General features: G+C 40.6%; 1 protein-coding gene across 1 annotated transcript in view; it reads left to right on the top strand.

The window, feature by feature from the left end:
- Positions 1–13034, top strand: part of LGI2 (leucine rich repeat LGI family member 2) — a 63489-nt gene that overhangs the window by 16974 nt on the left and 33481 nt on the right. Inside the window, exons 5-6 of the mRNA XM_007952561.2 lie at positions 1791–1862; positions 2548–2717. Of these exons, the coding sequence (XP_007950752.1) occupies positions 1791–1862; positions 2548–2717 (242 nt within the window). The remainder of the gene's footprint in view (positions 1–1790; positions 1863–2547; positions 2718–13034) is intronic.

Below are 13034 nucleotides of genomic sequence, written 5' to 3'. Positions count from 1 at the left end.
GAGGGTCGACGAAAGAAGGGGAGGCCTTCAAGGAGATGGATTGATACGGTGGCTGCGATGATGGGCTCAAGTATAGCAGGGATTGTGGGGCTGGCACGGGATCGGGCAGTGTTTCGTTCTGCTGTGCATGGGGTCACTATGAGTCGGAAACGACTCGATGGCACTTAACAACAACTACAACAACAACAACAAATCTTTATGAAAGTAGATTGCTCCATCTCCCCTCCATGGAACAGCTAATGGGTTTGAACCGCTGACCTTCTTGTTAGAAGCCGTATGCTTTATCCACTATGCCACCAGAGCTCCTTTTTTGCTCATTTATAAAGAAGGTGAAAAACAAACAAACATATCCACTGAGTTGATTGCACTCATGGCAACCCCATCTGTGTGCAGAGTAGAGTTGCATTCCATAGAGCTATCAGGTTGTGACCTTTTGGAAGCAGAGCACCAGGCTTTTCTTCTGAGATACCTCTGAGTGGGTTTGAACCACCAGCCTTTTGGTTTATTAACCAAGCATTTAACCATTTGCACCACCCAGGGCCCATCGGGAAGGTACAGAGCCAATAAAGAAAGAAATCCACTGCCAATCGAGTCAATTCCAACACATAGTGACCCCCACTGGGTTTCCAAGATGGTAAATCTTTACGGAAGTAGATTGCCCAGTCTTCCTTCCACGCAGCAGCTGGTGGATTTGAACTGAGAACCTTCTGGTTAGCAGTCAAATGCCCTAGGCATTGTGCCACCAGAGATCCTTAATAAGCAAAGAGATAACTAAAATATACAGTATGTCAAGTGGCAGCAGTGTAGTGAAGACCAACTGAGGGGGCAAGGAAGAGGGCAGGGACCACCTCAGGGAGAATGTAGTCAGTTGCAATTCATAGAGACCCCTCCTTGTGTTTCCGAGGCAGTATCTTTACGGAAGTAGATTGCCCAGTCTTCCTTCTGAGGAGTGGCTGGTGGCTTTGAACCACCGGTCTTCTGGTTAGCAGTCAAGTACCTTAGGCACTACGCTACCAGAGCTCCAGGAGTACAATTTGAGTCCCTGGCTCTGTGGGAAGGCTTGCTGGCTGTCTGTGGGCTCTGGGGGAGGTCCTTGTCTCTTTCAGCTTCTGTAGCCCTTGGGTTCCTCTCCCTTGATCATCTCCACATGGCATCCATCCTTCCCCCGTTTGTGCACCTCAGTGTCCAAGATGCTCATCTTATAACCCAGAAGTGACTAAGTTTAAGATGCTCTACACAGTGTGTCTTCATTAACATGGCAAAGAAAACTTTATTCCCACAAGGGATATTATAGCCACAGGTCATGTTTTGGGGAACACAAAACAGTTCCTAACAGAGGCCTTGAGTGGGAGCACGGCTAGCCTGTTGGGGGACTAGCAAGGAGTCTGTGTGGCTGCATCTGGGTAGTGGGAGGCTGCTCCCGTATAAGGGAGAGCAGAGTAAGTAGACAGTGGACATCTAGTAAGTTATCAAAGGGACTTTTTTTTTTAGCATATCTTCCAAGTAACCTGGGAAGCCATCTGAGGTTTAAGCAATGTGTGGAAAGAACTTAATAAATGCTGTTTAAAAACCAAAAACAAAACAAATTGCAAACCCAGCATTACACTGTCATCTGTGTACCACAAAACCCATTTCTTTATCTCTGTGTTGATGGCCAGAGCTGGTAGTCAGACCACGTTGTGAAGAGGAGGCTTAGGGCTCTGTTTTAAATCAAGTTTTGTATAAGAGAACATCAGAGTGACAGGGCATGAAGATTATAACCACATTAAAATGGGACTTTCTTGTTCTAGTTCCTTGGCCAATAACCACATCAAAGCCCTCCCAAGGGATGTCTTCAGTGATTTAGACTCTCTGATTGAACTGTAAGTAATGAAAATTAAGTTTTTCTGTGCTGTCATTGTGTCCCAGTTAATCATAGCTTTAAATTTGCCTGCCCCCCCCACATCCCTTTACTGTAGCTAAAATTCTACAACAGTAGTGCATGCTGGGAAACAGCATCTAGTTGGTATGGTGTTGGTTGTTGCCATTTTGTAATATATGTAATACCATTAGGCCAACAGTGGGCTGGCTGACAGGTGTCCCCTTCCCCAAGCTAGTGTATCTATCTCCTTTACCTTCATGTGTCTGTCACTCCTTTGCTGGACGTAGCTTAACAAGAACTTAAAGTTTCAATTGTGTTTGTGAAAACTATCCTTCTGTAATGTTCTCTCTTTATGAGAACTTGTGTCAGGGTTCCTTCAATCACCCCCTCACCCACTTTCAAGCACAGCACAGTGACATTTTTAAGGGGGTTTAGAGAGATGGTGATGTATCAGTGTTGATAACTCTCCATTTGCTGTCCAGTTAAAATCATGGGCACTCACGAGCACAGAATAAAGTCAGTAGCAAGTACAGGAAATTAGATGACTTAAAAAATCAGTCTGTTTTTCTTTGGCTATTAAATCTATCAGGATGTTAACGATGCTGGAGTTCCATGTGGCTACTAAACTTCTCCAAACAACTTGGTTTCTTTATGTGTGTCTGTTTGCATTTTGTTTTGCTTCTTAGAGATTTAAGGGGCAATAAATTTGAGTGTGACTGCAAAGCCAAATGGTTGTATCTGTGGCTGAAGATGACAAATTCCACTGTTTCTGACGTGCTGTGTATCGGCCCACCGGAATACCAGGAAAAGAAGCTCAATGATGTGACCAGCTTTGATTATGAATGCACAACCACAGGTATTTAGAACCTACGTCCTCAGAGACCAGTGTTTAGAAAAAGCACTTTGTTTCCTTTTACAGTGTCAACAGGGAGTGGGGAAAACTGGATGTGAAAGTTTTCTATTAAAAATGTTTTAGAGAAAATGTAAATACTTCAAAAGAAATGGATTGAGGTGAGGCGGAAACGGTTTCAACAATTTGGTAAGTTGTTTTCGTTCACTGCACTGGCTTTAATTTTGATTCTTTACAAAATTCACATTTCTGGAAGGATTTCTTCCCCCCTAAGGCAAAGTACAAACTGCTAAGTTTGGCATAAGAACATTCTTCAGTCAGCCTAGATTTCATGGGAAGGCAGAACAGAGAGGCCTAAATTACTCTGTTGTCCCTATAATTTTGACTTAATAAGCAGATGTTTATTTACAGTTTAATTAATAAGTACCAGACTGTTAAATCCATAAATCACTTTTTTTTAAAAAAGCTTTTGATTGTGATTTGGGTGCAGTTTTACAAAGCAGATTTGTTTTACATTCAACAGTTCCTACAAATTTTGTTTTGTGACACCGATTACAATCCCCACAGTATAACAGCTCTGCTCCCGATTCCTCCCTGTGGTTACTCTTTCCCTGTGTTCCTCTTGCCAATGCATTCCTGCCTCCCTACCTTTCTCCTTGTGCAAATGCTGCCCTTCTGATCTCCCATGGTTGACTCTTCTAAGGAGTGTATCTCCCTGTAGGTGTTTACCTGCAGCCCTCTCTATTGTTTGGCTGAGAGTTAAGCTACAGGAGTGAGTCCAATTCCAGGCCTGAAGGGTGACTCGGGGCCTTAGCCCCTGGGGTTTTACCAGTCTCTTTCCAACCAGTAATTCTCTCTTTTTTTTTTTATGTTTTTGAATTTTGTTCCACATTTTTTTTCTCCCACTTTATCCAGGATCTTCAATTTTGACTCCTTTCCAGGTGGTTGGCATTGGTAGCTGGGCATCATCTAGTTCTTCTGGTCTCAGGGTCATGTAGGCTGAGGTTCCCATGGTCCATTACTCTGCCGGACCAATTTGCTTCCATATGACTTTATTTTCTCCACTCTTCTTTGCTCCAGATGTGGAAGAACCAATAGTTGTATCTCAGATGACGACTCTCAAGCTTTTAAGACTGGTTGCTACTCATCAAAGTTGAATATAGAACAGTGTTTTTGTGTACTATGTTATGCCAATTGAGCTTAATGTCCCCTGGGACCATGGTCTTGAGCTCATAGCCCCAGTGACTCACTCACTCAAGGTGCTTGGTTGCGGCTAACAAGTTATCCTGACTTTGTCCCCTGTTAGTTCTGTAATGTACATGGATATTTTTATAGCATATACAGATACATATGTAGGAATATGGTCATAGGTATATTCGCGGTCTCCTACCCATACCTGATCTTCTTGCCTGTCTCCCTGTGTATCCATCCGTAGGTTAGTGTTTGTTGTTACTGATAATGCAGTCTTGTGTATGTCATAGAATTTACCTTTGTTGTTTGTACCTCGAGTGCATGTCTCCATGTCTTCCTTCTCCTTAGTGATTTTGCCTTTTTTAAAAAATATTTTTTATGTTTTTTGTTTTCTATTTTTGTTATATTGCATTTCCTTTCACCAAATTAACAACATCCCTTGACTAGTCAGCAATTTTCCCTCCCATCTCTGGTAACCAACAAAGAAAATTTCTTTCCCTGTGTAAACTTTTCCTGACTTTTTATAACATTAGACTCATGATATTTGTCCTTCTGTGCTTGACGTATTTCACTGAGCATAATGTCCTCCAAGTTCATCCATGTTATGAGGTGATTCACTGATTCTTCATTATTCTTTAATGTTGTGTAGTATTCCATTGTGTATATGTACCATAGTTTGGTTATCCATTCATCTGTTAATGGGCACTTAGTTGTTTCCATCTCTTTGCTATTGTGAATGGTGCTATGATGAACATGGGTGTGCGTATATCTATTCATATCCTGGCTCTCACTTCTTTAGGATATATGCCTAGTAGTGCTATTGCTGGATTAAATGGGGTTTTCATTTCCAACATTTTAAGGAAGAGCCATACCGTTTTCCACAGTGGTTATCCTGTTTTACAGTCCCACCAGCAGTGTATGAGAATTCCAGTCTCTCCACATCCTCGCCAGCATTTGTTGTTTTTTGTCTTGAACTTTACTATTATTGCTTGGGTTAAATTTTATCTCGTTGTTATTGTGATTTGCATTTCTATAATGGATAATGGGGAGCTCTGCTGGTGTAGTGCCTAAGCTATTTGACTGCTAACCAGAAGGTTGGTGGTTCAAACCTACCAGCTACTCCTCGGAAGGAAGGTTGGACAATCTACTTCTGTAGTGATACTGCCTCAGAAATCCAGGGAGGGGTTGCTATGAGTAATGGATAATGATCACAAGCATTTCTTCATGTGTTTACTGGTTGCCTGAATAACTTCTCCGGTGAAGTGTCTGTTCATGTCCTTTGCCCATTTTTGAATTGGATTGTTTATCTTTTTGTTGTTGAGGTATTGAAGTTTTCTATACGTTTTAGAGGTGAGTCCCTTCTTGGATATGACATTGCCCAATATTTTTTCCCAATCTGTAGATTCTCTTTTTACTTTTTTTGAGAAGTCTTTTGATGTGCATAAGATTTTGATTTTTAGAAGGTCCTAGTCATCTAGTATGTCTTCTGCTGTTTATGCATTTTGGGTTGTGCTTAGTTTTATTATGCCAAAAATTAGGGCCCCAAAGTTTGCCCTTATTTTATATTTGATGAACTTTATAGTTTTGCATTTTACATTTAGATCTTTGATCCATCTTGAGTTCATTTTTGTGTATGGTATAAGGTATGGATCTTGTTTCATTTGTCTGCAAATATATATTCATCTTTTTGTTCTGTTTTATTTTAGATAGGTTTTTTTTTTTTTTTTAATTGTGATTTGGGTGAAAGTTTACAGATCAAATTGGTTTTCTATTCGACAATCCATACACATTCTGTTTGGCGATGTTTACTGCAATTCCCACACTGTACCAGCATTCTTCCCACTTTCTCCCTGTGCCCACCCTTTCTCTCTTTCCTATTCCCTCCCACTTTCCTAGCTCTGTCCCTGGGCAAATGCTGTCTTCTGGATCTCATATGCTCGACTGTTGTAATGAGTCCATACACTCAGGATATAACTGTTTACCTTTTAGGCCTGTCTGTCATTTGGCTGACAATTGAGTCATTGGGCCAAATTCAGTTCCTAGCTTGAAGGGTGTCTGAAAGTCAGAGTCTCAAGAGTTCCACTATTCCACCATTCCTCATCAGACCAGCAAGCCTGGCCCTTTTTTTTTTTTTTTTTTTTTTTTTTATGATTTTGAGCTTTGTTCCATATTTTCCCCACTCTGTCTGGGACCTCCTATTGTAATCCCTTTCAGAGTGGTCAGCAGTGGTAGCTGGGACCATCTAGTTCTTCTGGTCTCAGGGTTGTAGAGCCTGGGGTTCACATGCTCCATTAGTCCTTTGAACTAATTGTTTCCTTGTGTCTTTGATTTTCATCACTCTTCTTTGCTCCAGACAGAGAGAGGCCAATAGTTTCACCTTGGATAGCCACTGACAAGCTTTTAAGACCCCAGTTGCTACTCACCAAAGTAAGATATAGATACTGTCTTTGTAGATTGTCACGCCAATTGACCTTATTGTTTCCTGAGGCTATGGTCCTGAGCCTCCGTAGAGAGCAACTCGTTCCCTCAGGGTGTTTGGATATGACTAAGACATTTTCATAACTTTGTCCCCTGTGTGTTCTACTACATTCATGGATGTATTTGAAGTACATATAAATACATAGGTAGAGATAGCCTTTGTCAAAACTATATCCATTCATGACTGTAGTCCCATTTTTTCCCACCTGCTAGCACCATTTGTTAAAAAGTCTATCTCTTCCCCCAATTTAACAGGTTTCAGCCCTTTGTCAAAGATCAGCTGTCCATAGGTGGATGGATCCATTTCTGGATTTTCAATTCTGTTCCACTGTTCTGTTATTGTCTATTATTGTACCAAGTCCAGCCTGTTTTGACTACCATGACTATATAGTAATTTTGAGATTGGTAGAATGAGACCTACTTTGTTTTTCTTCTTTGGTAGTGCATTGCTTATCCAAGCTCTCTTTCCTTACCATATAAAATTAGTGATGAGTTTTTCCATGTCCTTAAACACTTTTGATGGAATTTGGATTGGGATTGCATTAAATATATATATTGCTTTGGGCAGTATTGACATTTTCACAATATTCAGTCTTCCTACCCATGAGCATGACATGTTCTTCCATTTATGTAAGTTTCTTATAGTGTCTTGCAGTAGTGTGTTATAGTTTTTTATATATAGGCATTTTGTGTCCCTGGTAAGATTTATTCAAGTATTTATCTATTGTGAATGGTATTGTTTTCCTTTTCAGAGACCTCTTTGTTGATATAAAGGAATCCAACTAGTTTTTATATGTTGATCTTATATCCTGCCACTTTGCTGGATCTTTCAACTAATTCTAGTAGTTTTCTTGCTGAGTCTCTTGGGTGTTCTATGATTAAGATCATGCTGTCTGCAAATAGAGATAGTTTTACTTCTTTGCCAATTTGGATGCCTTTTATTTCCCTTTCTTGCCTCATGCCCTGGCCAGAACTTCCAATACAGGGTTGAATAGAAGTGGTGATAGAGGGCATACTTGCCTGTTTCCTGTTTGCAAGGGGAATACTTTGACTCTCTCTCCATTGATAATAATGTTGCCTGTTGGCTTTGTGTATATGCCCTTTATTATGTTGAAATTTCCCTTCTATTCCTATTTTGCTGGGAGTTTTTATCAGGAATGGGTGTTGGATTTTATCAAATGCCTTTTCTGCACCTGTGGATATGATCATATGGTTCTTCTCCTCTGTTTTATTTATGTGATGGATTATGTTGTTTTTCTAATGTTGAACTATCTTTGCATACCTGGTATGAATCCCCCTTGGTCATGGTGTATTTTATTTATTTATTTTTTTGATATAGTGTTGGATTCTATTGGCTAGGATTTTGTTGAAGATTTTTGTGTCTATATTCATGAGGGATATTGGTCTATAGTCTTCCTTTTTAGTGGTGTCTTTGCCTGGTTTTGGTATCAGGGTTATGTTTACTTCATAGAATGAATTTGGAAGTATTCCATCCTTTTCTGTGTTCTGGAATAGTTTCAGTAGTATAGGTGTCAGCTCTTCCCTGAACATTTGATAGAATTCTCCAATGAAGCCATCTGGGCCAGGACTTTCTTTTGTGGGGAGGTTTTTTTTTTTATGACCTGCTCAATTTCTTCTTTGTTATGAGTCTGTTCAAGTTTTCTATCTCAGTCTGTATTAGTGTGGGTAGGTCTTGTGTTTCTAGAAATTTGTCCATTTCTTCTTAGTTTTCAAATTTGTTGAAGTACATTGCTTCATAGTGTTGTTATTATCCTTTTTATTTCAGTTGTTTCTATTGTCATATCACCCATTTAATTTACTATTCATGTTATTTACATCTTCTCTTTCTTTTCCTTAGTTAAATTTTGCCAATGCTCTATCTATTTTGTTCATCTTTTTTTTTTTACATTTTATTGTGCTTTAGGTGAAAGTTTACATAGCAAATTGGTTTTCCAATCAATGATTCATACATAAATTGTTCTGTGACATTGGTTACAATCCCCATAATGTGTCAGCACTCTTCCTTTTCCTCCCTGGGTTTCCTCTTTCCATTTGTCAGGTTTCCCTGTCCCTTCCCCTCTTCTCATCATTGGTTTTGGGCAAATGCTGCCCTTTTGGACTCATATAGTTGATTAGTCTAAGAAGCACATTCTTCTTGGTGTTATTTTTTATTTTGTAGGCCCTTCTATTAATTGGCTGAAAGATGGCTTCCTGGAATGTCTTCAGTCTCAAGTTAGAAAGTTGTCTTAGGATGATAGTCTTGGGGCTTCCTCCAGTGTCTTTTAGACCAGTGAGTGAGGTGCTTTTTTTTTTTTTAATTTTAATTCTGTTCTACATTTTTTTTTTTATCTTTCTTACTGGGATTTTGTGCTGTGGTCCCAGTCAGAGTGGTTGGTAGTTGTAACAGGGTACTATCTAGTTCTTCTAGTCTCAGGTTAGAGAAGGCTACAACTCATGGCAGCCATGAGTCTTTGGACTAATTGCTTCCTTGAGTCTTCAGTTTTCTTCATTCTTCTTTGCTCCAGGCAGGAAGAGACCAATAGTCCCTTCTTACATGGGCACTAGCAAGACCACAGATCTTATTTACCAGACTGAAATGTGGAACACTATATTTATGAAGTGTGTTTTGTCAGTTGTTCTAGACGTTCCCTGAGATTATGATCCAGCAGTTCAGTCCTTATGTCTAAATAGCTAGTATAGCTGTTCCCCCATGTGCTCTATCATATATCTATGAGTATACATGTGGCACTTACAAATTTGTATGTAGAAATATCCACAACCATACCTGTATATTTATGTGGATGTACTCCTGTAGGACTTCCCTCAACTATTTAACATACATATTTACCTATGTATCTATTCACAAATTATTGTTTGTTGCTTCTGTTGTTGCACGATTGTGTATGTTGTACCGTTTACTATAGTTGTCCTTTATTCTTGTGTCTCTCTTGTCTTCCTTTCCTTGGTCATGTTGTATTGACCTCAGTATATTGAGTATTGTCTTTCCCTTCACCATAATTAACACTTGTGTGCTATCTAGTTAGTGACTTTCTTCCCTCCCCCTCCCATACCTGGTAACCATCAAATAATGTTTCTTTCTGTGTAAACCTATTCTTGACTGATTTTGTTAATCTTTTTTAAAGAACCAGCTTCTAGTCTTGTTGATTTTTCCTATTATTTTTCTGTTTTCTTCATTTATTTCTGCTCTGTAAATCCATAAATCACTTTTGTATTTCCACACAAAAAGTGACAGCTAGGTAAATTAAGTAAACTAGGGCACTAATAGGTAAATTAAATTAGGTAAACTAGTGAAAAAGGGGAAGACTCTCAACAAGATGGATAGACACGGTGCCTGTAATGATGGGCTCAGGTGTAGCAAGGATTGTGAGGCTGGTGCAGACTGGGCAGTGTTTCATTCTGTTGTACACAGGGGTGCCGTGAGTTGGCACCAACTTGACAGCGTCTAACAATGACAACAACAGATAATAAGCAGGTAAGGTGGAGGGTCATCAAAAAAAGAGAAGACCTTCAACTAGATGTATTCACACAGTGGCTGCAGCTGTGAGCTAAAACACAGCAACAATTGTGAGGATGACGCAGGACCAGGCAGGGTTTCATTCTGTTGTGCATACATAGAGTTGCTGTGTGTTGGAACTGACTCCACAGCACCTGACAGCAACAGGTGAGTTATACCCTCTGGCAAAGTAGATGATATCAATTAGCAACTAGTTGTCAGAAGAAAAACAACTCACATTGAGGGAAAATTGCAAAGTTTGGTTTTGTTTTCCTGAGCCTGCTTCAGGGTTTCAGTTTGTACAGTTTCAGGTTATAGGATAAAATTAAAATCCTAACTGCCTCGAGTATCACCACTTGTAGGAGCAGGTGAAAGGCTTGGATGGCATTTTCACAGCCTCTAAAGCCATATTTTAAAGGAGAGGATCACAGTGTGAAACCTGCTACCTACACTTATAAAAATAAATAAACGTTTAGGCAGAGAGTTGATATCTACAAAGCCTTAAGGCATGTCAGCAGAAGCAGCGGGAATGAGAACTCAGAAAACAGTTAAAGAAACTCAAAAGACGAAAACCATTTTCAAGAACAAAATCACATTTAGGCCAGTCCCTACTGCTGCTCTCCAAACAAATAAACCAACAAAACCCACAAAGGAAAAATTATTTGTAGATACCATTACTTGTAAAGGCAGTACGCTGCAAGTTCCATTCTTGGCTGATAAACCAGTTGCTGTTGAGTTGAGCCGAACTCAAGGGGATCCCCTATGTGTCAGCGTAGAACCATGCTCCGTGGCACAGCTTCAATGGCTGAAGGTATTTAGGAAGATTGTCAAGGCTAACCTGAAATCTCAGAGATGCCCTTGTCTTTCCTCCTTGAATAAGGGGCTTATTCAACTGTGTAATTGGCATGTGCCCTTTAACCAGCTGAGGCCACTAAGAGGTTGTTTATTTCATTGTGGGGCCAGTGCAATAAATCAGGGTCAATGGCCAAGGACATATGTACCCAAAGGTGACATTTGAAGCCATTTGGTATTAAATGCTAGACCAAAGCTGGCAGGGGCTCTTCTCTGCTTCTTCCCCAGTTTTTCTGGAGAGTTCTTTAAATCCCATTGTGAAGTTAGCAGTTTTTCCATTGTTCTGTTCACACCTGGCTCGCAGAGTGTGAAGACTTTGCCAATCTCTAAGAAGAATGACCTGGACACAGAGGGCCTTGGGAACTGGGAGTCATTTATAGAAGAAAGCATGATTCGTGAACCTCGATCTCAGTAGATGGATCTAAAACTTACGTGGGTTCTGACAATTGTTACAGGAAGGATGTGGCTTGGAATGAGATAGTCAGGTTCTGAAACCTGTCCTCACCCAAGAATCCATAGTGCACCTTGAAGTCCCTCATATGATCTGGGGCCATCTCTGTCTTTATTTGTCCTCATTAACAAGCTTCTTAAGGAGCTCTGGTGGTGTAGTGGTTAAGGCATTTGGCTGCTAACCAATGTCAGAGGTTCAAATTCACCTGCCCCTACATCAAGAAAGATGATGCAGTCTGCTTCTGTAAAGATTTACAGCATTGGAAACCCAGTCGCTATGAGTCAGAATCAACTCAAGGGCAGTGAGTTGGTTTTTTGGTTTAGAGCAAGCTTCTTAACTAAAATGAAGAAAGTCAGCATAAGATGATGATCCTGTCTTTGCTGTTGTGTTACTGCTTTAATCTAAAACACCAAGCCAGTTCCATCAAGTCAGTTCCAACTCAAGGCAACGCCATGTGTGTCAGAGCAGAGCTGTCTTCCAGAGGGTTTTCAGTGGCTGAGTTTTGGACGTAGATTGCCAGGCCTTTCTTCAGAGGCACTTCTGGGTAGACTCGAACCTCTAACCTTTTGGTTTGCAGGCTAGCACGTTCATTAACCATTTCTACCACCCAGGGACTCTTATCTGCTTAATCCTCGTGACTAAATGAGCTCATGCCTACTGGGTCTTCTATTGTGAAGAAAATGGTGCAGTCAAGTTGTGACCCACCCCCAAATCCATAGTCCATGCTGTATATGAGCTGAGTCAATAAATTGTGAGTCTTTGAGTTTCTCTTTTTCATTCATATCAAGCTTCATCTTCCCTGGTGCTTTATTAAAGGCCTGGGAGGGACTATGTGAGCAGTGATGGAAAACCACAGTGGAGAGCTCATGGTACAGTTATTATAGCCTCACAGAAGGCTTGGGAGGAGCAGGCTTCCCAAGCATATTGTTTTCCTCTTCGTTCACATTTTCAGGAAAGGAGTCAATTCTTTGGGTGGATGTCTCACCCTGTTTTTCCCGGAGAGAGGAAGGTACTATTCCCGTTCTCTCCCCTGGCAAGTGGTGTAATTAATACCACAGAGCCACCGCGGGCCTGGTTCAGCTTTTTAGATTCATCGCAGTCCTTCCATAACCCTTAGCTTCAAGTCTATTTTTAACCACCTCAGAAATCCCTGTTCCCCTCTGATGATTGCCCGGGTTAGGTGGATAATTCACGAAATTCCTTAGAGGGAGTGAATTTTGCATCCTAATCGTCCTGTTAGCCTCCCTATTTCAGGGCTGATGAAAATGCAGAGAAATGATGCATTAATGTGCGATTCCTCTCCCAGTAGGATCGGCATCATGTATAATTTATTTTCTGTGTGTGCTATAAATAGCTATGTAAAAATCTGTTGGCTCTGGTGGGAGCAAGGCCTAAATTGTAAGAGTCCCACTGACATCATGAACTTAATCCAACGTGAATGGAAGTGGCAGCTCTTTTACCAGAGAATGCCATTAATATATCAGTGTGTGTATTCGCTGAGGCCTTCCCACAATGCATGTGCTTTTGCTGTTTGTGAAAGATAAACTAAGATGGGAATACGGGACGACACTGAACTTCCTCTAGTCCCCACCCCTGACTCATATGCTTCAAATTACTTCCTTTCACTCTTTTCTTTCTTTCTTTTATGTCCTCCTCTCTTCCTCCTCTTTTTTATGGGTCTCCTATCAACAATTAGATTTGTAATTCAAAGGATTTAGCAGTCTATGCTATGCCAGGGAGTCCCTGGGTCGTGCAAGTCCTTAATGTGCCTAGCTGCTAACCAAAAGGATGGAGGTTCAAGTCCGTCCAGGGGCATCTCGGAGGACTTGGCAATTTA

The sequence above is a fragment of the Orycteropus afer genome, unplaced genomic scaffold, assembly GCF_000298275.1.
Source record: "Orycteropus afer afer isolate SDZICR_OR568_19922 unplaced genomic scaffold, OryAfe1.0 scaffold00346, whole genome shotgun sequence".
Lineage (NCBI taxonomy): Eukaryota > Metazoa > Chordata > Mammalia > Tubulidentata > Orycteropodidae > Orycteropus > Orycteropus afer.
Note: the sequence above shows the minus strand (reverse complement) of the source record. Positions and strands in the feature narration are given on the sequence as shown.